The sequence below is a fragment of the Diabrotica undecimpunctata genome, chromosome 2, assembly GCF_040954645.1.
Source record: "Diabrotica undecimpunctata isolate CICGRU chromosome 2, icDiaUnde3, whole genome shotgun sequence".
Taxonomy (NCBI): Eukaryota; Metazoa; Arthropoda; class Insecta; order Coleoptera; family Chrysomelidae; genus Diabrotica; species Diabrotica undecimpunctata.
Genome location: NC_092804.1, coordinates 144690948 through 144718935, shown reverse-complemented (window position 1 = coordinate 144718935; position 27988 = coordinate 144690948). Strand labels below are relative to the sequence as shown.

General features: G+C 32.8%; 1 protein-coding gene and 1 long non-coding RNA gene across 2 annotated transcripts in view; one reads left to right on the top strand and one right to left on the bottom strand.

Moving 5' to 3' along the window:
• LOC140434997 (uncharacterized) overlaps positions 1-26223 on the bottom strand; it is a 244720-nt gene extending 218497 nt beyond the window's left edge. The window contains exon 1 of the long non-coding RNA XR_011950102.1: positions 25803-26223. This is a non-coding gene — a long non-coding RNA (uncharacterized lncRNA). The remainder of the gene's footprint in view (positions 1-25802) is intronic.
• LOC140434995 (cathepsin B-like) lies at positions 15-27988 on the top strand. Its single transcript, XM_072523654.1, has 5 exons — positions 15-145; positions 8171-8507; positions 18448-18648; positions 20494-20755; positions 27695-27988. The coding sequence occupies exons 2-5, from the start codon at positions 8181-8183 to the stop codon at positions 27898-27900; spliced, it is 996 nt and encodes a 331-aa protein (XP_072379755.1). The 5' UTR covers positions 15-145; positions 8171-8180; the 3' UTR covers positions 27901-27988.

Here is a 27988-nt window from a genome sequence, read left to right as displayed (position 1 = left end):
AAACTGAGAAAGATGAAAGTGGTTATATTTGCGCAATAGACTTAATGTTGAATGTACTAAAAAACATTTGACGCACTTGACTTTTTATCTAATATATAAATGGTGTTTGTTTCCTTGTTCTTTAGTTTAGAATTTATGAATAGAGGTAAGCCTCAATACAGTTTACTAGCATATTTATCTTTATTAATAATTTACAATTTATTTAATATTGTTTTGAAAAATATAAAATATAAAAATTTACTGCTATATAAACGTAAACCAAAGCTCAAATTATTTGTAATTTTTTTTATTTTTTAAGTTATTTACTTAATGTCATTAGTTGCTCAAAGTTGTTTTGCCTTCACCAAATATTCGGAAATATTATTTATAATATATTTTACCTACAAAATTAGCAGAATAATTTTTAGAGGACTTGCAGCTTTTTTATAAATGGCGTTTTTTTAGAGGTATAGAAATGTAAGTTGGTAACACTTTTTTCACTGTTGGCCATTGAAGACCCGAATCAGTCTATCTGCCATGATACGTGTCCATTGACTTTATGGAAAATTTTGCAGAAAGATCTTGCTTTGCGTATTTACAATATCCAACTCATGCAAGAATTGAAGATACATCATCACAAAGCAAGGCGTAGATTCGTAGATTCGGTGAGTGGGTCCAAAACGAGATTGCCGTTGATTTCGATTTTCATAAGCAAATTTAGCGATGAAGCTCACTTTTGGTTGAATGGCTACGTCAACAAACAAAACTGCCCTATTTGGAGTTAAGATATTTCTCACTTGTATGTTGAGAAACCAATAAATTCAGAAAAACTGACTTGGTGTGCTTTATGGTATGGTGGAATCATTGGACCGTACTTCTTCAAAAGCGATGCTGACCAGAACGTTAGTCATTGGTGACCGCTATAGAGCTATGATTACTACCTTTTTTATTCCCCAATTGAACAACCATGATATGCAGGAGCTATGGTTTCAATAAGACGGCGTAACATGTCACACTGCTCCTGTCACAATTGATTTATTGAAGAAAACGTTTGGTAATCGCATAGTTTCACATTTCGGACTGTTAATTGGCCTTCAAGATCGTGCGATTTAACACTGCTAGACTATTTTATGTGCGGATATATGAAGGTGCTATTCTACGTCGATCAATCGATAAAGCATAAATCGATTGACCACTTGAAGGCAACATTCCCGGCGTTATTGCCGATATACGGCGACAAATATTGGAAAAAGTGAACGAAAATTGGACTTTCATATTAGGCTACGTCAGAGCCACACATAACGGTCATATACCAGAAATCATATTTAAATTATAATTCCAGAAGATTATCTTTCGACTAACGTCAATCTCATGTCAATTGATAAAAACCATGTTTGTTTTATTCCATTTCAAAGTTCTATACCTCTAAAAATAACACCCTTTACAACCTTAGGCAAATATATTGAAGTAACTTAAACACTCATATATCTTACCTAAACAAATGCATAATCCCTATGGTGTTAAAACATCTAAACTTATCGTATATGACATTAATACACAGTGAATACTGACTTTTTAAATTTTGGTTAAATTATGCACAGCTTCAGCTAATTTTTCGTTCACTTTTTCCCATAGCTTAGAGGAAAAGATATTTTAAGAGTATATATAACTATTATACAGAACTGAAAATAACAAGGCAATAAAACACTGCACCTTATACTTTAAGTTTTTAAACTATTTAACAATTACTACCAAAAGTTTACTATTTAACATTTTATCATTGATTATGAATGTTTTGTCAGTCATTTATTGTAAAAGTTTTTTTTCTTTTATTAATTTCTTTATCTCGTCAAACCACCAAGAACCGTCTGATTTTTAACAGAATATTGAGAAAAAACAAACTAAAAAAAAACAATCTTAGGTAAAATAAGATGTTATATTATTTATAAAGTCTACTGCAGCCGGCCTTCTTATTTATCTGTTATACATGATTATTAGGCCATCCAAATTTGAAACAAGCGGGAATGAAAACAAAAAAATACATAGAAACATTCTCTTGCTAAATACTATCATGCAAGTACTTCTTCTTCTTCTTGTAGTGTCTATCTGTTTCGGATTTTGGCGACCATCATGGCAATCTGTAATTTGCAAACTGCGGCTCTGAAAAATGTGTGGTTGTTATGTTGAACCACGTACGTAGATTTTTCAGCCAGGCAATCCTTCGCCTATCTGGTCCTCGTTTTCCTTCTACTTTTCCTCGTAGAATTAATTGAAGCAACCCATATCTTTTGCTGTTCCTCATGATGTGACCAAGGTATTCAATTTTGGCTGTTTTTATTGTAACTCTTTTCCTTTTCGTATTCTTAATAAAACGCCCTGATTAGTAATGTGGTCCATATAGGATATCTTAAGGATTCTACGATAAAGCCACATCTGGAAAGCCTCAATTTTTTTGGAGGTAGCGTCTGTGAGAGTCCACGACTTAACTCCGTACAACAATATAGGAAAGATATAACATCGTAATAACCTAATTTTTATGGGTACTGATAAATCGCTGCATTTGAATAGCTTAGCCATTTTTTGAAATGCAGATCTTGCTTTTTCTATCCTAGATTTTATTTCTATGGAATGATCCCAATTTTCATTGACGTTAGTACCAAGGTAGGTGTATGTTTTTACTCTTTCTATTGGTCGACCATTCACACTGATTCTTTCAATTTGCTGTTTCTTCTTAGAGATCATCATAAATTTTGTTTTCTTAATGTTCAGTGAAAGTCCATATCTCTGACTCACTTCTGTGAATCTATTCATTAACTCTTGGAGAGAGGACTTCATAACTGTCAGCGAATACCACCGTGTCATCCGCGTATCTGATGTTATTGATACATTCTCCGTTTTCTCCGACTTCAACATCTTCTACTGCTTCTTGAAAAATTTCCTCAGAGTATATGTTAAACAGCAAGGGTGATAGTATACATCCCTGTCAGACCCCACGTTTGATATTGATATCATCGGATTCTCCTGCCTCTGTACGTATAGACGATGTTTGTTTCCAGCAAAGATTGCTAATAATTTTTAGATCACAGGTGTTTATTCAAATATTTGTTAATATCTCCATCAGCTTGGCGTGTTTTACTGTATCAAATGCTTTATGGTAATAAATGAAGCATGCATAAATATCACAATTCACATCTCTACATCGTTGAAATAGCACTTGTATGCTAAAGAGAGCCTCTCTCGTACCCACTGCGTTCCGAAAACCAAGTTGTGTACGGCTGATTTTTTTCTTTGCATAGTCTATACATCCTTTGATGTCTGATTTTTAGAAATAACTTTAAAATGTGGCTCATTAAGCTTATGATCAGGAAATCATTGCAGGATACGGATTTTGTTTTCTTTGGTAGATCAATAAACGTTCACTTCAGCCGTGATCTTGGTATTCATTATTCAATCTTCGCTTATCCACTGCTGGACATAGATCTCCCTCATAATTTTCCATATATTTCGATCTTGTGCCTCTTGCATCCAATTCCTATGACAATGTTTTAGATCGTCAGTCCAACGTGTTGGTGGACGACCTCTGCTTCGGTAGGCATCATCTCTTGGTCTCCATTCCAGTATCCGCTTTGTCCATCTATTATCTGTCATTCGAGCCACGTGACCTGCCCAGTTCCATTTCAGTGTTGCTACTCTCTCTACTGCATCAGCCACTCCTGTTCTTTGTCGTAGCTGGCGATTTAGGATCTTGTCTCGTAGTGAAACGCCCAACATAGCACGCTCCATCGCCCTTTGACACACACGGATCTTTTGAACTGTTCTCCTTGTCATGGTCAACGTTTCCGCACCGTAAGTTAACACTGGCAAAACACACTGATTAAACGTTTTTCTTTTAAGGCATATTGGTATTACTCCGTTTAAATATATGTCATTGAATATTTTTGTTAGTCGTTAAGTACCGGTCGCTGTTAAATAGCTTTATGAGTTAAGTATATGCATTGTCAGGTCCAGGAGCTTTGCCATCTTTTAGTTGTGATATTGCTTTCCACTTTATCTGATGTGATTGGTAAGTGGTCATTACATACCTATGTAGGACGGAGGTTGTTCGGACCTATTATCATCAAAGAGTTCTTGTATGTATTTAGGCCCATATGCATATTTCTTGATTTTTATCTGTGATGATGTTCCCTTGTTGATCTTGCAGTTTGCTAGCTGTGTTGAATTTTTGAAGACCAGCTGCTTGTTTTAGCTTTTTATGCCTATTAAATATATCATGTTATTGCTCCAAGAACTCTATCTCTTCACAATGTGTTTTAGACCAATTTCTTTGGCCTTTCGTATTTCGGTCCTTATTTGTCTCTGAATATTTTTGTACATTCTTTTGTTATTCTTTGATTTTCTATTATATGTTCTTCTCTGATCTTGTTAGAGATTTCACATATATTTTGTGAGTGATTATTTTGGATCATATGTTTGCTTCATGTTACTTAGATTTTCTGAAAGAATCCGTGCGACTGTCCCCTTTGTTTTCTTATTTTTAGTCTTCTCATATCACATTTTTTGTTACTATTTTTAGCAAGCACTTAACTACTGATAATATTTGGCAAGATAATGTTTCTAACTATTTGTTTGTTTTTATTCCAGCTTGTTTCAAATTTGTATGGCCTGATGATGATGTATAACAGATAAACATCAAAACCGGTTGCACTAGACTTTATGTATAATATAATATCTCTTTTTATATAAAGTTGTGAGTTTTTTTGGTTTGGTTTTTCCCAATATTCTGTTAAGATTATCTCACACGGTAACCTTTCCTTTACTAGTCTGATTTTTCTTTCATTTTTGTTCCTAATACTTCCTCTGCAACGTAACTTACCACTCTTTGTATATTATGGTATTCTTTCTCTATGCTGTTACTTTTAGTTATGTTTTTAATTCGAATGTTTTTCTTCTTTGCAATAGATTTTGACTCTCTCCTCCTATGTACTATCTCTATTGAGGTTGGCTACCAATAGTGAAAAGTCTTGTCTATTGCGGGGATCCAGTCTCTTATATTCCTGAGCCACGATTTCTTCTTTCTTCCTATACCATGATTTCCTTCAATTTTTTCATCAATAATTAGTTATCTGCTCCTTCTTCCTAGAGTGTTCCTGTGGTTAGCTTTTTAGCAATCATGTTGTCAGGGATTTGTATTACATACCCACTCTATCTCATATGCCCAAGTCGCTGTGTTTTAATGAACGTTACATCTGGTTTATTAACGAGTTGGTATAATTCAAAGTTATATCTTCGCCACACTATAATAATTTCAGTTATTCTTTGGAATTATCTTAAATAAAATTGTCTTGAAGTTCATAGTATGCCTTATTTGTATGGTTTATTCGTCTTTTAATTTCTTTGCTTGTTTTATTAGTAGTAGCATGGATAACCATAACATAATGTTATGGTTATCCGTGGTAGTAGTCACCAGTATGATAAGTTTTTAATAGAATAATAGAAAATTGTTTTTTGTTTTGTAAAAAGAAATTTAGAAATTAAAATTATATTATGCTTATAGTAAAATAAATATAGTCGCCACTCAAGATAAAAATATGTGTCACATGAAACTATCAGTTAAAATAATCACCCTGCTGTTATATTGAAATTAAATGTTTAGTTATTCTATCACAAATTTAAAGAATACATTGTCTGACAGTTATATATATATATATATATATATATATATATATATATATATATATATATATATATATATATATATATATAGTCCGTGGTCTCCTATGGTCAACAAAACAATGTCGTTATTTGTATATATATATATATATATATATATATATATATATATATATATATATAATTTTATATATAAGTATAGTATAATATTAACTATTGTATCATCTCCAGCAATTTCGCTGATTATGCCGGAATTTTGTAAAGCAATTAATATCATTTTTAAGGACCATTTAAATTTAATGGACAAATCGCATCGGGTACATTGTGCTTTTTTTGAGGTCTTTATGTGAAGAATCCCACAACAATCTGTCACTAGCATATAGCTCTAAAAACTTCAGCACTTGGTCATTGCTCCACTCGACCATAGTTAACAAAAAATTTACCAAATAATAAACAAATAAGTCCGTGCACCGACAAGAGAGCGAGTAGCATGTATGTTAAAAAAACCGCCAACGAATGAAGCGTACGAGAGCGGCATTGCACAGCGACACTGGTATGAGTAATGGGAGCGCGAGCGACGTATTTACATACTTGTCTTAAGCTGCCAACGTCCCTGCTCAATTCCCTGCCCACTGCCGCGGAATTGAGCTGCATGTAAAGGGGGTAGAACATCTAGCGCAGATCTTGTCAGTTGACTTTTCTAGAAATGTTTATTTTTGTAGCGAAGTTATTATAATAGCATTGTATTAATTTTTCTCTATAGTAAAATGCAGAACGGATCATCACGACACGAACTATTTCGTTATTATTGATAGTTTAATATTTAGTCTGACCTTAACGGGTCTGTCAGATGTAAACAATGTATGCTTGGCAACAATGCAGACGAAATATACAGCGTAGCTTTGTTTATACGTTAGCAAGTGGCGTTAGGAGCAAACATTGTTTAATATAATATAATTTGTTTAAATATATAAATAAATCATAGAATTACTTAATTCAAATTTAAAAATATTAAAATTTTAAAAATAAAGAAAATATAGCATGAAGCTTCACGTTAGTCTACTTCGCCGCCTACTGTTCCACCTTTTTCTGGTAGTCTGTTTCCAATTTCAAAATTTGACACTATTTGTTAGCTTGTGTTTCCGATAAATATTATGTGTATGGGATTAAGCCATAATTAATGTATATCTCAACTGATCTTGTAGGTAAACAGCCATGATAGAATCCAAGTAAGTCACTCTTTAATTTTCAAAACATAACCGCCAAACAACTTATTATAAAAACAACTCGTTAATGTTAATAATATGTTTTAAAAACTATTTCCGGAGTGGAAATCGAAACTTCAAATAACAATTAAAAAAATCAGATGGTGTAGAAGCCAGTATAATATGTACAAAGCAAGGGGTACATTTCCCTGTAAGTCTATCTAAGGATGTCACAATGTTCCAGGTGGAAATAATGGCAATCCATCACAGCGTGGAAAATAAAATAGAAAGCCAAAAAAACGAACCGTTTAATTGCCATCCTCATGGATAGCCAAGCAGCGCTTACGGCACTCAATTCCGTAGGAATCAATTCTAAGCTAGTATGGAATTGTATGGGTGCCCTAAATAAACTAGGAGACCGTAGCAAGGTACCGGTACCTGGGTACCGGGACACGAAGGTCATAAGGGCAATGAAAAAGCAGATGAAATGGCCCAAGCATTCGTTGGACCTGAAACCTTCTACGGCGTTGGAAAAATAGTAACAAGAACAGCTACAAGAAGATGGGTAGCTTACAAATCTTTGGAATGGTGGACGAATTTCCCAGGACAATGAAAGGCGAAATCGTTTATTGCAGAACATTCGTCAAATTTGTCGGTGGACCTAATAAGCAACAGACTGGAAAACATTCAAAGCCATATTAGGTCTGCTAACAGGCACTGGAATCTGAAACGCAGTTGAAGCTGATGGCATTGGCAGATGATGACCTATGCAGATTCTGTCACCTAGAGAAAGAAACAGCAGAGCATATTTTATATCAGAAGAAGAACCACCGGCAAAGATCGACTTCGATTTCGAAATTATTAGACCTTTTAAAAAGGTCAGGCTGAAGAATGTAATTTAGGGCTAGAGGACCACAATATATCTGAAAATATTGCAGAGGAATAGACCAAAAGTCACCTCATTGAATATATCTACAATCAATTCTTTGTTTCCGATTCTCTATTTATGATGTTATTTCTATTAAAAATGTATGTACATTGTCCATATTACACTTTATTAAATGAATTTTTAAAACATTTTTATTATAATTATCGATCGTGTTTTTTTTTTTTTAATTTGTCATCAAGTTTAATAATCAAGTTGAGAGAAGCCAAACTTCGGCTTTGTATCCAATATTATAATCGCGTTAAAAGAATGTGTTAGATCGTCATTTTTTCCTTAATTACTTTTAGCAATTCTCAATGGTATAAATACAAATTTATCCACCAGTATAATTTAAAGAAAAATATAATTAATTCCTCTTCATCTTTTACAGATTCTCGAAAATGAAGGCGGCTTACATTATTACACTACTACTACCTATTGTATTAAGTTACAAAGGTAACTTAAATCCTCTTTCAAATGAGTTTATAAACTACATTAATAGCAAACAAAGCACATGGATTGCTGGAAGAAACTTTGATGAAAACCTTTCAATCCAAGAGATCAAAAATTTATTAGGAGCAAAAAAAATGAGAATAGGAGTTGCTAAAGAATTTTTACACAGTGAAAATATTCAAGTTCCTGATTCTTTCGATGCAAGGGAAAACTGGAAAGAGTGTTCAGATGTTATCAGCACTGTTGTAGATCAATCATCTTGTGGATCTTGCTGGGTAAGTGAAACATTTAAATAAGTAAAATAATAAGTTGGCTTCTCATATATTACATTTTTTACTATCAAACTATGCCAATACCGACGCTAAAATGAGCAAAATTTGTATCCAACTTATATAACGGTAAAAGAAGAATGATCTTAAATAAGGTCCTTATCCGCTTGATTCTACCAGAGCAGTGATTTTGGAGGAACAAACTTATTGCACAATGGTACAAGGACAGTATCCTAAGAAGATATATAATGTAAAAAACAACGATTGCATGATATATGTTTGTGTATAATGATAAATTTGAATTATATATTGTGTATATTATTTTTTTTTAAATTTTAAAAACAAAAAATACTCAAAACTGAAAGAACCAACATCAATCCTCGCTCAGTAGTCATAGCTCAGTGGCTAGGTCCTGCTACATTATATGCCTAATAGTTTTTGATTTTGATATGACCATAATAATATACTTTCCACTTTAAGGGAAACGATAAAAACCATTTCCCTCATTTATATTTAATATAATAATTCTAACCACTCAAATGGTTCTAATGTCTCTCCTACTCAAATGTCAATCTTACCTTCACGTTGGTGTATTCTGTTATCGCAAACAAGGCTCTGACGACCGAGTATCAGAGAAATATCTGTAAAACTGGAATTAAGGAAATGTAATTCCATTAAGATTGAGTGGTGCCGACCCATCTTCCGAGGTGTTGGTTAAACTGAGTAGGCCGCACTGTTTAACTTCGGTTGAGATGGTCGGCTTTACACATTCTTCTACCCTACCAACCCGTCTGGCCAGTATAGTGGGATGTGTCCAAAACCTCTAGAAAACAAAAATGTCAATTTTAATATTGACACGGAAGCTAGCAATTTTATTCCACAATCTCACATCGAAGCAATGGTCAGCCCCAAGGATTCTGGGTGGGGGTCAAATCGACATTGAAAAAGAAGAAGAACAACAAACAGCTCCATATAACAACATATAACATCTGTTCCATGCCAAAAAATTCAAAACTATACGAACCCTCTAGTAAAGGAATTGGGAAATATGAATTAGGACATAATGGGACTATCAGAAGTTAAAAGAAGAAGATAATGGTATATGGACTTAACATTCAGTCAATAGGCTACTTATAAAGTCAAGGAAGACTATATATATACAGTGGAGTAGGTTTCCTTATCAATAAGAAGAGGATATTCCAAATTTAAATAATTATTAGCATCTCAGACAACGTTACATACATGATAAAATAAATTCACAAACCAGAATATGTACAGGTTTATGTTGTAACTGAAAAAGTACCTGATGATGAAACAAATACTTTTTACAAAGATCTTAAAAAAGCTATAGAAGACAACAAGAAACCAAATAATATTGGGAGATTTTAACCCCAAAATTTGAAGACAATTGAAGATTGAAAACTTCTTCTTCTTCTTATCATATTCTTTGCCCTTTCAGTAGTCGAATTAGGATTTCGGTTCTTCCTTTACAAATTTTTTTCATGCATTTCTATTTTAAACCATCGTCTTTAATTCTTCTATACTTTTCCCTTTATTCCTTCTTATTTCTTCGGTCTAATCTTCATTTACTGCCGGGTCTTCCCATTCTATCTTTCCTTCGACTTTCAAATTCTGACATTTGTCGTGTAATTATTTCTGGTTTATTATAGAATATGGACATATTAATAGAATGACTATTAATATGTCGGAACCACAACATTTGATTATGTTTAATGTAGGTACTTAGTAATTATTAACTGTTAATACTTTAATGTACTCTGCTTTGTCATTTGTCTGATATCTTCACTCTTTATCCTGACCCATTTTGTTTTTCCGCTTATTTTTCTCAAATGTTTCATTTTGATTGCGTTGATTTTTAATTCAGGGTTTTTCTGAATTGTCCAATTTTCGCTGTTATTATTGGCACTCTTATTGTATTGTGGTTTTTTCTCTTGACTTCCATTTATACATCTTTGTGGCCCATTGTGAGGCTATTGAATGTACTTTAGAAATAAACTATAACGTTAAAGGGGTTTTATTATTGCATATGGTCAATGGACCCCGAAATATGAAAAACCCGCGAAGTGCTACCATTTAAAGAGGTGAGTTTTTGAGAAAGGGGTGAATGAATCCCTATGCACTAGGATGCATTTGGGTGAATTCTATGCAGTTTTGTACATATACATCCATAGAAGAGTTATTTAAAATTAAATTTCTTATCGAAATATCACTTATAAAGTCAAAAATATTTTTTTAGACAAAAATATATTCAAAAAACAAAGCAAAAAATAGAAGCAAAAAAAACAACTAATAGTATTTCTCTTTAAAATAACGTTTTGTAAAAGTCTTTATTATTCATAGTGTCCGAGATACGATTTTTCAAAGTTCGCTACTCACACCATTTTTGGGTCAATTTCCCTATTTTTTCGCAAACATTGTCCTATAACTTGTTTCTACGCAGTTTTAGTTGTAATATTATATCTAATAGAAAGAGAAAAAAATCAATTACCTTCGGAATCAATTATTCTAGAAGGTACTAGGACTAATTTTGAGCCAGATATGGTTTTTTAAAGTTTTGTACTTTTACCTATTTTTGCTAATTTCGGTTTTTTTTTTTAATTTCTGATTATAATTTTTTTTACATAATATTTAGGTATATGCATTACTACATAAAAAAGAAAGCTTATATTCTGTACTTTAAAATAGTCTATTGTAAAATATTCTAGGACTAACGGTAACCAAGATATGGCTTCGTCAATTGTGACGCTTGCAACGATTTGTATATACGTTCACACAGACTGCTAGGACGTGATCAGCGATGCGATGCTTTGCTATGTTATGCGTTACATAGCAAGCTATTATCTGTGGGTGTTTCAATACAATGATATGCTTGTGAGCTAGTCGCCACCGTCCTATTAAAAATATTACTACGCGGTTTTTGTTTGATGATCTATCCTACAAAACATTGTTTTTCAGATTCCTTGCCACTGGGATGTCTTATAGAAGTTTAGCATTCACTTTTCGTTTAGGAGTCTCGACAGTTGTAAATATAGTACAAGAAATTTGTTTAGAAATATGAAAAGTTTTTCTACAGAAGAAATGTTGATACATTCCGCTGTACAATATTGGAAAAGACAGAATGTTTTCCAATTACCAACACCTCAAATAAGCAAGAGCATATATAGTAACGTAATTACTAATAAACAGTAATTAATACTTACTTGTTACTTGTAACTCCTTTGCAATCTAAATCCATAATTTATTTATCTTGTCCATATTGTGATAGTTTTTGATCGTTGATCTCATAGGGCCAGACGAATTCTAACATTGTTTATTAATTTTTCCACATCCATATCGCTCGCTAGATATGCGACTATTGGCGATGGAATCAAACATTCTTGAAAACCAAACCGAAGCGCATACTAGCCGCTATTAGCATCGCATCGCATCGCACTAAATTGCGCGCTATTTGAACAAGGCGCTTAAGATACAAGTTTTTGATATAATCGCATTGCAAAGCATCGCATCGCTGATCGCGCCATAGCAGTCTGTGTGAACGTACACTAAACGTATAAGAAAAAAGTTAATAATGAGAAATTTAAAAAAATAGCCCTAAAACTTAACAAAAATGGTTAAAAGTACAAAGTTTTGAAGAACAATATCTTGCTTAAACTTAGTCCTAGAATCTTATACACTATATCGTTTTAAAGGTTATTGATTTTTCGTTCTATTAATGTCCCATTGCATATACCTAATACTGCGTAGAAAAAAGTTATAGAACAATGTTTGCGAAAAAATAGGAAAAATGGCTCAACAATGGTATGAGTGGCGAACTTTGAAAAATCGTATCTCGGATACTGTAAATCCTAAGGACTTCTACCAAACGTGATTTTGATTAAGAAGAATAGAAATTGTTTTTTTTTTGTAAAGCAATGCCTATACCTACATCCTCGTAGAAAAGAGATGGGACACAAAAGAAAAATCGCATTTGTTCGTTTTGTTTTTGCCTCGTTTTTGAATACATTTTTGTCAAAAAAAAATATTTTTTACTTTAAAAGATGACATTTTGATAGGAAATTTGAGAGTAAGAAAAGTGCATAGGATTCACCCAAATGCTCCTAATGCATAGGAACTAATTCACGCCTTTATCAAAAACGGACTCCTTTAAATGACCATATGAAACAATAAAATGCTTTTAAGGTTGTAGTTCCTTTTATTCCTCTTTTTTCTCTATTATCGATATATTGCACTATAGCATTGGGTTTCCTTTCCTTTTTATGTATTGGTACGATTAAATTATTTTTCCATTCCTCAGGCATCTTTTGATTCTTCCAAGCTTCTTTGCAAATTATCCACAACCATTCTTTTCCATTTTCTCCGAGATACTTTATCACTTCTAGCGTAATTTCATCCTACCCACATTCTTCTGCTAGTTCGCCCCCAAATATTTCTGTATAATCTTCTTTCCAAGTTTCTAATATTTCTAATTTTCTTAAAACTAAATTCACAAACCAAAATATAGATTGTGCAAGTTTATGCTCTAACTGAATAAGCAACTCATGATGATTTAAATACTTTTACTAAAGACTTTAAATAAGCTATAGACGATAACACGAAACCTAAAATAATAATAATATTGGGAGATTGTAACGCCAAAATTCAAAGAAAGATTAAAGACACTGAAAGCAAGACTGGAATTTTTGGATTCAATACAAGAAACACAAGACGAGAAAAATGTATGCAATTTCTAAAACCAGAAAACATGTATAATATGAATGAATAACTTTTTCCTAAAAAATATAACAAAAAATGGACATGGATCGCACATAACGGAACTACCAAAAATTATATAGACTATTTTCTCTCAAACAAAAAAAGAATATTTGAAGACGTCACAACAATAAACAACGTAACAACGGGTAGTGACCATCACCAAGAAAAGGATCTTTAAAGAAACAATGCGGATCTCTTTGTCAACCATTTTCCATCCACTCCTGAATGTAGGTCTCTCCCAATTGCTTCCATCTTTCTCTAACTTGCGCCAATCTAATCCACTGTTTGCCTGCCACTGTTCTTATGTCATCTACCCATCTTTTTTGAGGTCTTCCCGTGCTTCTTGTTGTCGTCCTTGGTCTCCATTCTAGAATTCTCCGTGTCCACCTGTTGTCATTATATCGGGCTACGTGACCTGCCCAGCGCCATTTCATTTTTGCAATTTCTTCCACAATATCCCTAATCTTCGTTCTACGTCTTATCTCGGTGTTTCTAATCTTGTCTCTTAGTGATATTCCAAGCATGATTCGTTCCATTGCTCTTTGCGTTGTTTCTAATTTTTTAGCAGATTTTTTGGTAAGGGCTACTGTCTCCAAGCCGTAAGTACAAACTGGTAGTATGCATGTGTTATACACCTTTTTCTTTAAGTTTACAGGAATGGAGGTGTTTTTCAAGATATATGCTAATTTGCCGAAAGCGCCCCATGCCAGTTGTGTTCTTCTTTTAATTTCAGCATCTTGATTTGGTTTTCCTAGTTTGATAACATGACCTAGATATACATAATGTTCAACATTTTCTATGGTATGATTTTGTATTGTTATATTTGTCTGGTCTCGGCTCAGTATTTTTGTTTTGCTGTAGTTCATTTTTAAGCCTACCGCTCCTGAAACTGCATTTAATTGCGGATAGATGTCTTCAAAGTAAGACCAAATGGAAAATAATTCCGAACGGTTTTAACGAGTAATTTTGAATCGTATCCTCAACATAATCAGTACCAAATTAACGACGTCAACAAAAAAAAACAAAATAAAAACCTTTTCGAAGTCGAACTACATATCGCAAAGAAAACAAGAACTAAAGAAGACAAAATTAGCAACGAAAATAAGCAACTAGTGAAGGAAAGAAGGCAGCCACGACCGGAATACAAACGCCTTACTTAAGAATACGTGTAACTAAATAAACTGGCTGTTCCAACTGGGTGACCAACACTGGACGTTCAAAATTAAAGACACCAATAATAAGAAAGAGAAGGACAAATATAAAATAACAAAGATAGTTGAAGACTTCTATAAAACCTTGTACAGCTCACAAAGTCAGCCTAATGGACCAACTACAAAGAACGTGATAATAAAAATAAAATATAATGCGAAATAGAAAGAGCTTTAAAAGAGTTAAAAAATAATAAGGTTCCGGGACACGACGGCAAAACTGCCAAACTTTTGAAAACAAGTAAGGCAATAGCAATCCTAATACTAACAGAGCTATTGATTAGATGTCTCCATAATCCCTAAAAATCCCTAAAAGCTGGAACGAGAGTCTAGTAATACAAAAAGGAAACACAGTCAAGTGTAAAAACAGTTTGTGAGAATTATTAACAACCGCCAAACTTACAAAATGGATAATTACCGACCAGTAAAACAGATTCGATTCCACAAAGGATGTAGATATACATCAGGCCATCTGTTGATACTGAGAACATTAATAGAAAAGGAAAATAAATGCCAATTACCCTTAATTCTTGCCTTTGTAGACTATGAAAAGGCATTTGAAAGTATCGAGATATAGGTCATAGAACAAGCTATTAATAATTGTAAAATATATTCGAGAAATAAGCAACTATTACATAATATATATGAAAAAGCAACTATGATAGTACAACTAGACAAAATATAAATCCCATCCCCATTAAGAGAGGAGTTAAACAAAGCGACATAATATCGCCAAAACACATCGTGATTATAGCGTACACATTAGAGGAATTACAAACTATGGCGGAAGAACTATGGTGGTGAACAATGACATATATGGACGTTGTTACAGCCTTTGTAACATATCGCCAAAACATATTTCTCTCTTAATATTTTTTTATTAATAATTGTACTAATATTTTTCGATGATGATGATGATGATGATAGTGTGTTTGGCATGGATACTAGTCCTTTTGCCACAGATTTTTAAATGATTTATGTTATGTTTATCAATTAAAAACTTGATTGTACTAAATTTATATTATATATCCGGATGCGTATAAGTGATTACATATGAGTTCGTATATGGATTTCTGATTCAATGACAGTAGGTGGGTTATGTTTACTGGAAGTTGCACATTACTTTTAACCAGGTTTTCACAAAACGTAGATGAGAGTGCTTTATTTTTAATACATCCAAACAGGATGTGATTAACATCATACTGGGAAATATTATCGCATAAACACTTTCCTGATTCTATAATGTTTAATCTAGCCAGGTGAGCAGGAACAGCACCGTGACTAGTTTTTAATCTTGTAATAGTTGCTGCTGATCGTTTAGATATATTATAATGGAATATGTGTGGTAATTCTGTTAGGGATGGTAACGTAGGATGGATCTTGTAATAATGATTATTTGAAGTATTCGCCAATATTTTCCATCTGTCTTGCCAGTTAAAATTTATTTTTTTATTATAAAAATTGATTAGGTCTGATACTGTGTAAATATGTTCTTGTATACCTGAATGAGTAGAATCCTTAGCGAGATCGTCTACTATTTCATTACCTTTTATCCCGGAGTGACTTTTTGCCCAAATAAATGTTATATCTTTGTTTCTCATTTTTTGTTTAATGTCACATATCAGCTCACATGTTTTATGGTTTAACTCAGTATGACTATTTTTCGTTATTAATAATACAAATTCCATGTGTCATGGTTCATTGCAATATATTTATTCTTAAATGTATTTTCTATAAAAAAAGGGTCAAAAAATAGTTCATTAAATGTCTCATAAATCTCTCAACTTGTTTTTGTGCAGTCGTCTCAACAGTATAAGACGTGCAAATACATTTTCTAAATTTGATAAGAAGGTAGTGGAGGTAATTGAAAAAGAAGTACCTGATATTACCCAAGAAGACTGGCAGAAAAGAATCGCCAATGTGATCAAAGTTGAAGAGTACTATAAGAAGATTGGGACTTTAAGAGAGATTGGAGAATAAGAAGATTAATAGTGGAAATAAATTTATTATTGAATTGAATGATGATAGTGACGCAGAAAATACGGAATAAGGAGAAAATTAATTAAGTGTATCAGTATTTTAAGTGATACCTTGTTAATTGTGGTGTTATTAATATTCTGACAAATTACAAGTTTAATAATGAAAAGACCCTCGTTTTAAAGAAAATTTAGGTATTGTATTTTTAAACTAAATAAATAAAAAAGATCGGGACATGCTTGTATTTTTTGATGAATTTTAAAAATTTTTAACTGTATACTTACGTTAATTTTAGATTTATATATATTTTTATAAAGTTCTTTTAGTATCAGTAATTCTAACAATAACAAGGGTAATTACAAAAGCTATTCTACATCAGTTATCAACGCAAGCATGCGGGAAGAGGGAGAGTCCTGTAAGGTTAAATGTAAATAAAAAATGGTCAAAATTTTATATATCTAAGTAAAAAAAATATTTTTAGTAGCACACTATAGCCTAAAGCAGAACTATCAAAACCTAGAAATCTGACCGTTCTACTATATTTTTGTTTCTGTACTATACAGATGTAATATTCGTCATAAAACAGATGCATTAGAATACAATAGATCCGCATTCCTAGGTTTAATCGACTTAAAAAAAGCATTTGACAGGGTAGTACTTAAAGATGTAATACATATCTTGTATTATAAAGAGATCCCGCTGGATATTATTAAAACAATTGAAAACGTCTATTAAGACAATAAGATGAAAGTCAGAATAGATGGACAACTTACAGAACCTACAGATAGAGTCAATGGAATAAGACAGAGGGATTCACTAAACCCTATTCTGATAATCTATTTACGGACGAAGTCGTAAAGAGCGTCAATAAAGGAAGAGAATGCAGAATGGGAACAACGAAATTAAAATTCTTTGTTACGCAGACAGTGAAATATATTGATAGCCCAAAATAAAGTAGCCTTCAAAGAGTAGTTCACAGAATTAATACAAGAACAAAAGAATTTAACATGACTATTTTAATTTAAAACACTAGAACAATAGTAATCAGTAAAGTAACAATAAGATGTAAATTGAGAGTCGATTTAGGTAGCATTGAACAAGTAATCGAAATAAAGTACCTACGGATTACACATTCCAGATATGGAGACGTTGAAAAAGAAGTAAAAGATCAAGTACAAAAAGCAAATAGATTAGCAAAATGTCTTAACACTATATGACATAAACGACACATTAACTGTGAGATGAACTAAAGGATCTATAAGACCAGTATACCAGTATAAGACAAATAATGACTTACGCATCAGAAACAAAACCCGATAGAGCCAAACAAAGAGAGTGCTGGAAACACCAGAAATGAAAATTGTCTGAAGAATTACAGGAAACACTCTGAGAGACCGAATAAGGAGTGATGAGATTAGAACAAAATATAATGTACGGGGTATAAACGAGTGAGCACTAAATAGAAAAAAAAAAAAGAAAGGAATAATCACATCAGTGGAATCACGCACACAAGAGTCATTAAAATAGCAAGGGACAAATCACCAACTGGTAGAAGAATAATGATAGATCGAGCGTCCAAGAGATGGAGTGACAGTCTTCCATAGAGACAACAACCCGCCACTGCAAAAACATAAAACATAAAATTTTAAATATTTTAAAGTGTAGAATCTACTGTTTCTTTTTGCATAATTACTTACGGACCGCCCTGTATAAAGAAAGAAGAAGAAGAATAAAATCTCATGATGTTAAATGATTTAGCGATACATTGTCATGACTGTTATAATCTTAATATGTTTATATTTCAATGCTGTGAAAAACACTAGACCAGATTTATCATTAATTCTTAGTAGCATCTTTTTTCCGTAGATGCAAATTTGATTTGGTAGATTTCTGTATTTGCTCGTATTTGAACTAAAGTTTAAGAGTAATGATAATAAACAACCACATTCTAGTTTTAGTTTTCGTTATTTAAAGAGATTTGTTTTTAGGCTGTCGCTGCGGCTTCTGCAATGAGCGACAGACGATGCATAGTCTCTGAGGGAAAGCTCAAAGTACCTGTTTCTGCTGAAAATTTATTAGCTTGTTGCGATTCCTGTGGATTTGGATGCGAAGGAGGATATATGGATGATGCATGGAGTTATTGGCATGATACTGGAATTTCTACAGGAGGTCTTTATGGCAGCAATCAGGTAAACTTTTCTATTAACAATTTCAAGATAGAGGATTAATTATCTACACACAATTGTTCAGCAATTCTGAAAGTAGAAGGTTTGACTATTCAGGCCCATCACCTTACGAGTTAACATAAAAGTTAAATTCCCACCAATTCACGACTATAGTAGAAGCCACAGTTAGAATGCAGTATTGGTCTTATAGCGCGCAGAGATGCCGCTTATGTCGGCAAAGTAGTAGGTGTGTGGTAGTTTGGTGATAGAGTGAGAAATCATGACCGTACGTGCTTCGTTTCAAAAATATTTACTCATTAATTTAACTGAGTTAAATAAGAGAATAAACAAAAAAAATTAATTCTAATAATTATAAAAAATGCCTGTATACATAAAATATCTAATACCTCGTAAACAAATACTTATATACATATATTCAAAAAAAATGTAAGTAGTTTACCCTACACGACACAATATATATATATATATATATATATATATATATATATATATATATATATATATATATATATATATATATATATATATATATATATATATATATGCTGTCACTATTTTTCCGGGTTTGACTCCGCGTTGTAAAATGCTGGTTTTCTTGAAAACCATTGTTTTGGCGACGTTTCGGCAAGGTCTCACTTGCCATTCTCAAGCCTGGTGGATCTACTTCTCGTCGTTACTCGATTAGTTCAGACGTGTCACAAATAGCTAATATAACAAAAGAAACCAAAACAGATGGGTTGATATATATTGCTGGCTTCATAGCATTTAAATTAATATAAAAAATCAATTCCCAAATTTAGGACATACCTATAAGGAACAAAATATAAATGTTCACAAGTATTCTGTACCATCCTGGGTACAACATTTATCATTTATTATTTATCATCATAAATGCATCATCGGAATGGGTAGACCAAGTAATGACGATGGAAAAATATTTCCAAAATTTCCATGGTGAAAACCTAAATCTGGGTAAGAAAATTATACATCGAACTGCTGAGTATGTTTCCAGTCATTGTTCAAATACACCCCTTTGTCTCGTAAAAACATACTGCAGACAAAGGATATTCATGCAAATCAATTATTTTAATAAATGCTTCAATAGCCAGGTTACTAGTGCCAAAAGCAAACAAGATGAAGACATTAATAATCAATCAAGGAAAAATATTAAAAAAAAGAAAAAAATAAGTATATAGGTAGTGTATATTTATATCTATTGGAAATACAATAGACTAGTTACGTTTTTTACCAATTAAAATTAATTACCTATTATCTAAATTCTTACATTAACAAGTAATTCTAACTCCAAAAATCCTAGCTGACCTCTAAGGGCCAGTAATTCATTCAATAGTTAATCCAATATTGATGATAATTCAGAATATGCGACAAATTTTCAGTGTAAAATGGAGATTGAAGTCCTAGATTTACGTAGATTCATTAATCTGCTTTCCTAATTTTTATTTTTTGTTAGGTACATTTTACAAAGTTTGTAGGTTCTTAATTAGGTAGTATTTTTATGTTTAAGTTTGGAAGAATTTTATTGTTTTTTTTTTATTTAAAAGTACAGACGATTCTTATTATGATTTTTTTCTTTCTTTCTTATCTTATTGTTATAGGTAAGCTTTGTCCACAAAATTTGTACAATTTTCAGTGACAATAAAGCATATTATTTATTTACTTACTTATTTATTTGAATTGCTATTAAGTCTAACAAATAACCAAAAAATTAGTTTTAGAGCATTATAATAAATATACTCTAGTGATGGGATTGCAATAAATCTTAATTCCTATGGTCAACAAAACAATGTCGTTATCTGTATATATATATATATATATATACTGTTTTAGGGTTGTCAATCATATTCGCTTCAACCTTGTGAACATCATACAAATGGTACTAAAGTGCAATGCAGCACTTTAAACTACGACACACCTTCTTGCAAACATCAATGTGACGATCCCGCACTTAATTATAAGTCCGAGTTAACTTATGCTTCAGGTCCAGTGAATTACTTCACTTCAGTTGACAATATGCAAAAGGAAATATTGACAAATGGTCCGATAGAAACGCGGTTTGATGCGTACAGTGACTTCGTAAATTACAAAAGTGGTAAGTATTCATGTTTAAGTAAACAGTGCAGAAATTAATATTTCTTACGTGCGACATAAAATTGTGAAGGCAGGCCATCAGTCGTAGTTGAACAACACTTGGTATATATGAATTCGTTTGCAAGTGCTTATCCCTTTGCTACTGTAGACAATTTTCATCCAACCTGTCGTTTAACAGATCACTAATTTTAAAACTTACTCTGTAATTTGTATGCAATTTTCAAAAAATCTACTAGGAACTAGGAACTATCGTTCCTATAACTACAGTTGCACTTTTCAACTCATAGTAGACTGCGTACGTTTGGGACATGTTTTGGTTTAAAATAAAAAAATATTTCCGTTTTAAAATTAAAAAAGGTTTATGATAAAAAATACTACTCCACGGCAATACAGCCCAAGATAGATCAGCGAATACTTTATTTAGTAATCCAACTGCTATCCTTGACTTGATTTTTCTTAGATGGAACTGTTGTCGCATTATAATTAGAGAGAGAGAGAGAGAGAGAGAGTAAATTTTTATTTGCATAAATTTTTAAAATACGTAATTGAGCAAATAAGGTCACATTATTAATCACAGATTAAATATAATATATATATATATATATATATATATATATATATATATATATATATATATATATATATATATATATATATTGACATCACACATTAAAATATATCAACATCATCATCCAGCCTCAAGAGTCCACTGCTGAACATAGGCCTCTTCCTCATGTTTCCAACCCCGTCTATCTTGCGCCGCTCTCATCCAGTTTTTATCGAGTCTTCTTAAATCGTCAGTCCATCTTGTAGGTGGTCGACCGACGCTTCTCTTGTCTTCCCTTGGCCTCCATTCCAATAACCTCTTTGTCCATCGCCCATCTGTCATTCTGGCTATGTGTCCTGCCCATCTCCATTTTAGTCTGGCTATCTTCTCGATGATGTCAGTCACTCCGGTTCTTCTCCTGATGTCTTCGTTGGTTATTCTATCTCGCAGAGTTATTCCTAACATGGACCGCTCCATTCTTCTCTGCGTGACTCTCTGCGTGACTCAAAATATATCAACATTACAAATTAAATATGCTAATCAGGGAGAAGGATACGCCAGGCACTCAGCCACAGTATAGGGCTCAATGTTAACTATGTGTTGAAAAACCTTTCTTTTAAAAGCTCTATAGCGTGTTTCCTGTTGAATGTCAGATGGTAGAGTATTATAAAATTTAACACACGCATACAAAGGACTTCTCTCTGTTATAGACAATCTGTGAAGTATATTTTCAATTGAATTATAATTACATATTTTGAATTCAAATTTCGGCTTCTTGTATTATATTCATGATTGGGAAGCAGGTGATAAAACAAAGTAAAATTTTTAAAAAGGAACATAATACATTCAAATATATAGATGGTTGAGAAAGTGAGTATATTAAGTGATTTACATCGGCCTCTACAGGATTCTCCCGCCTTTAGTGCAAATATCACCCGGACTACCTTTTTTTGGACTATAAAGACAGTCGAGCTATCTACTGCAGCACCCCAGAAGATTACTCCATATCGCATAACAGAATAAAAGTTTCCATAATATACTGATAGTACCTAAAATCCCTTGGTCTAGTCTAGATAGCTCTTTAACACTCTTAATGACTAGCAGGCTCTATTCAGTTTTTTTGTTGTATTTTGTATTTGTTCCCCCCAATTCAGATTCTGGTCAATATGAAGCCCAAGAAATTTAACTGATCTAGCAGGTTCCTTGCTTTGTGATAGAAAATTGATTGTATCTGGAAACTGTTTTTTTGACTAGCTGGTTCTAAAGTAAACAAAAACTGTCTTATCAGTATTAAGCAACAACCAATTTCCACTGAACCACTGTTCCGCCTTGCTTAGAATTTACTCTGCCACTATGAGGAGTGTTTATAATGTTTTTTCCCAGAAAAGCACATTTGAGTCATCAGCGAAATTTACAAGGTTTGAGGAACTAGTAACCACCGCATTTGGAAGGTCGTTTATGTAAACCAAAAAGAGAAAAGGCCCCAAGACACTACCCTGTGGTATGCCTAATATTAAATTGATCGGTTCAGAGTAAACCTTACATCCCCCTTTCTCCAGGCATACCTTTGTGATCTATCCGTGAAAAATGATTTTATTCATGTTAATGCCGGTCATTCCATAAAGATGTAATTTTTGTAATAAAAAAACATGATCTAGGCTATAGAAAACCTTAGATAGGCCCAAAAAAGCATCTAGTGTTTTCATCTTTGCGTCTAGTTTTTCTAAAATTTTTGATATAAAATCATAGGTACCTGTCTCAACAGATCTTTCTGCTAGAAAACTATGCTGTGAACTACTAAATAAGTTGTTTGTGGTAAAAAAAGTTTTGTAGTCTGAAATATATTGCTTTTTCGAATATTTTTGAGAATGATGGAAGAAGGCTTATTGGTTTATAGTTCTCCATCTTAGTAACATCACCTTTTTTAGCAGTGGCTTGACAATTGCCAGTTTTAAACTTTGAGAAAATCTACCTTGCCTGAAGAAGCATTAACTATAAAAGAAAGAGGAAGATAAATCTCTGATGAAACATATTTAATTAAGTTGGTTGATATTTCATCATAACCAGAGCCATGCTTGTAAGTTATTTATTATGTGACTTATTTCTTTCGCTGAAACGAGAGCTAAAAACATGCAATGATTATTTTGTTTGATATTAATTTGAAAATTTTTTACATGCTTTATTTTTCGTACAGCTTCTTTGCATTTGATATAAATTTATTCATGTTAGATTTATTTCGTTAGAAAGCACCTAAGGGTCACCCTCCAAACGGAAATTACCTTGATTTTTGGAATTACCCTAATCTCTTTTACCAATTTCCAAGCCATTTTAGTTTTATTTTCGCTATTTTCAATTCGTTCTTTATAACAATTTTTTCGAGATGAGTAAAGTGAATGAGTAAAGAATTGTATTTGCGTTTTTCTGTCCTGTAAATATCTTTATAATCAACATTATTGGTAGACAGTGTAAACAAAACATCAAACCTAGATTTACAATGTTTTATATCATCATTTTTAAAGAACTTTTGTGATTTTTTCTTCTTTGCGGTATTTATCTCTTTGAGTGGAAAACCTTTTTTTGAATCCTTCGTTTAATTTTTGATAAAAATCTTTCTTTTCTTCTCATGTGAGGCGTCGTTTTTATGCAAAAAAATAAAATATTTTAACGCATATTTTTTATTTCTTTAATACATTCTCAAACACTATCTAATACAATATTATTAAACCAGACCAATAAGAGAAAGTAACACTAATAAAATTTTAAATACGCACATAGCTACAAGAGGCGTACAAAAGGACCTCCCTAAAACATTATACAAGATTTAATTTTAGCCTCGTTGCTTGTCGTATTCGCGCAAATATTCCTGGTGTATTTCTTATTTACTTATATAAAAGTGGTTTCCATAAAATTAACTGAAACTTTGCAGAGATCATCTTGATCAAACGTTTTTATTGCCCCAAGACTCAAAAATTAATTATTGCTGGGTTATAGACCTTCAATCGGTATTACGTCTACACCGTAAGAAAAAGAAGAGCTTTAAACTATCGGTTTTGAATCCATTTTTCAATACCATGAAATTGGGAATATACACTCCTCCCAGGATATCACACCTTTTTTGACAGGGAAACATTAAGTAAGACATAATATTAAGAAAAGTGTTTACTGAGATTTAGATGCCGTATATTTAATGTATGGGAAGGTACGTTTCCAAATTAATTATTTTGAAAAATGTACTAAAAACTGACACTTTGAAGCTCTGTAACTCAAAAACAATTTATTTCTGAGTCTTGGAGCACTGAGAACTTTTGGTCAGCATGGCAAAAGCCACCTCTGAAAAGTTTCAGCCAATTTAACTGAAACCACTTTAAAATAAGTAAATAAGAAATACACCACGAATACAACAACCAATGGGACTAAAAGTTGAATCTCTTGTTACGTATCTGTTAGTGAATTTTATTAGTGGTGATTTCTGTTATTGTTCTGGTTTAATGTTATTGTATTGTATAGTTTTTGAAAATGTATTAACGAAATGAAAAAATACGCCTTAAGATTTTTTTTGCATAAAAACGCAGCCTTCATATGAAAAAAAAAAAGAAAAAGAACTTTTGCCAGAAATTAAATGAAGAATTCAAAAATGATTTTTAATTTGAAATGTCTCAGTGGCGTATCGTTTTTTCTTTAAAAACATTGAGACCATTACCCGTATTCACGCCAATAATGAATGTAAAATTCCTAATTGCATGGCAAACAATGCGCAATAACTACTTTTTGAAACACCAAATTTCAATTAATGAATTGGTTACCCTTATGAGTCCATTTCAAACTGAGTGCTTAAGTTTTGTTTATGGGTGTTTATAGACATAGACAAAACATCATCATTGGTGCTACAGCCCTATAAAAGAGCCTCGACCTTCCCAAGTCTATTACGCCAGTCAGTTCTATCCATTGCCAACTGTTGCCAGTTTGCTGCGCCTATTTGTCTACCATCCTCATCTACACCATCCCTCCATCTGAGTTTTGGTCTACCCCTATTTCTACTTCCCACAGGTTGTGACATAAGGATTCTTCTAGGAGGGTTGTTCTGCTGTGATCTTGCCAGATGTCCTGCCCATCTTAGTCTTCCTATTTTTATAAAGGATACTACGTCTTTACCACCAAATATATGTTTATATCTGTGATATATCTCGTAGTTGTACCTCCTTCTCCAAATACCATTTTCACAGATGCCACCAAATATTCTTCTCAGGATCCTTCGTTCAAATATAAGCAGGAGATTTTCATCTGCCTTGGAAATGGTCCATGTCTCCGACCCATATGTCAACACTGGTTGTATAAGGGTTTTGTATATGGTTATTTTTGTTTTTTGGCTTAAGTTTCTGCTTCTCAGATGTCTACTCAGTCCAAAATAGCATTTGTTTGCTAGGATTATTCTTCGCTTGATTTCTTCCGTCATGACGTTCTCCTTGGTGATCAAGGAGCCGAAGTATGTGAATTTGTCGACCTTCAAAGGTAGAATTATCAACCGTGAATTGGTGGCCGATGTTTCTGGCTCTATTGTTGGGTGTTGATGCCATTATCTTAGTTTTATTTTCATTTACTTGCAGGCCCATATTTTTTGCGGCGTTTGACAAGGTGGTATACATTTCTTCTAGCTTGCGTGTTGTGCGGGCAACTAGATCAACATCATCTGCATATGCCAAAATTTGGGATGATTTATTAAAAATGTTTCCTCTGCTGTCTATTTGGGCATCCCTGACCGCCTTTTCATAGACATAGACAAAACTTTAGCATAAATGAGCATTTGAAATACGCCATCTTAACAACAGACCTTGTACTGGAATGTAAGCACTGTTTATATTATTTTTAGACTAATTTTACTTTACTATTTTACTTTTTTAACAAACATAAGTAATATTGGCACGTTTTCTACCATACCTGATGAAAGGTTGTAAGTCTGTAATTTATTTCTACTATCTAGAACCAAATTTCATTTGCATATCAAACAATTGTTTTGTGAGTCTTGGCGCAATGAAAACTTTTGATCATCATGACGAAAACCACTTTTACATATTTTCTTTATTTAACTTGTTTTTCAATAGAGAAGTCTATTGAATACGGAAAACCAGCATACATGTGCTTTGTAGATTTTAAAAGTGCTTTTGACAGGGTGAAGCGAAATGACATCTTAAATTTATTACAAGCTGAACAAATAGACCATCAGATAATAAGCACAATTAATGAAATTAACAAGAACAACAAGACCAGAATTAAAATGCCAACAGGGGAAACCGCCAAGGAGACTCGCTTAGCCCATTGTTATTCAATATGGTGATGAATCAAATAATTTACAAAGTAAGAAAACTACACGGATACCACATGGGAGCGCATAAAATCACGATACTATGCTATGCCGATGATGCAGTACTAATTGCTGATAACGAAGATGACCTACAAAGGCAGCTCCACACCTTCAATATCACAACAAAAAAACTTAATATGAGAATATCAATAGAAAAAACTAAATGTATAGTGATCAGTAAAGAGCCAAGTAGATGCAAACTAGAAATAGACGGCAAAATTGTAGAACAAGCAATGAAATGCAATTACCTAGGAGTAGAGATCATTCGTGACAGAGATATAAGAACAGAGACCACAAGGCAAGCATCAAAAGCGGCAAGAGTAAGTAGTTGCCTCCGAGAAACCATATGGAGAACCAAATATCTGACCGCGGAAAGCAAAATGAAAGTATACAAGACAACAGTAAGATCAATCCTAACATATGCAGCGGAGACAAGGACCGATACAAGAAAGACGAAACAACAAATCAATAATATCGAAATGAAAGTATTAAGATCAATAGCAGGCATATCATTAAGAGACAGACAGACCAACAGAAGTATACGCGAACAATGCAAAATTCAAAATATTAACAGATATTAATGGGTAATCCATTTAGATGGATAAAAACAAGAAAAAAAAACTGGAACGAACATGTAAACCGAATGGGACCAGATAGATTAGCGAACATCTGTAAAAACAACAAGCCGTATAGCAGAAGACCCGTTGGGAGGCCGCCAAAAAGGTGGAAAGATAATATACAGTCAACAATGACTGAAACAGAATAAGAGGCAGACAAACAGGAGTAATCCTAGTCGCACGACGAAGAAGAAGTTTTTCAAAAAATGTGTATCTAGTTTCCAGTTCCTTTAGAGGACATCGTTTTCCTATATAATTGTAACTCCTTTCCGATTAAATTTAGACATATTTTTTATTTTCTCTTATATATTCACTAACTTTTCCATACATTTTAAATAAATAAAATAACTTATTTATTACAAAAACTAGGAATAGTGCAATATTTATTTATTAATGTATGAAATATATTTATTTTAGGTGTTTATCAACATGTCGCTGGAGAATATTTAGGAGGACATGCCGTCAGAGTTTTAGGTTGGGGAGAAGAGAATGGAGTTGCTTATTGGTTGGTTGCTAATTCATGGAATGAAGATTGGGGTGACAAGGGATTCTTTAAAATACTTCGAGGACAAAATGAAGTAAGCTTCGAGAACGGTATGGTTGCGACACTTCCAAGAATCTAATTGTAAACAAAATATTGGTATTACGCTTACTTACGTTTTATTTTAAATAGAAAACTTATTAAAAACGTTTTATTTGTTATTGGTCTAA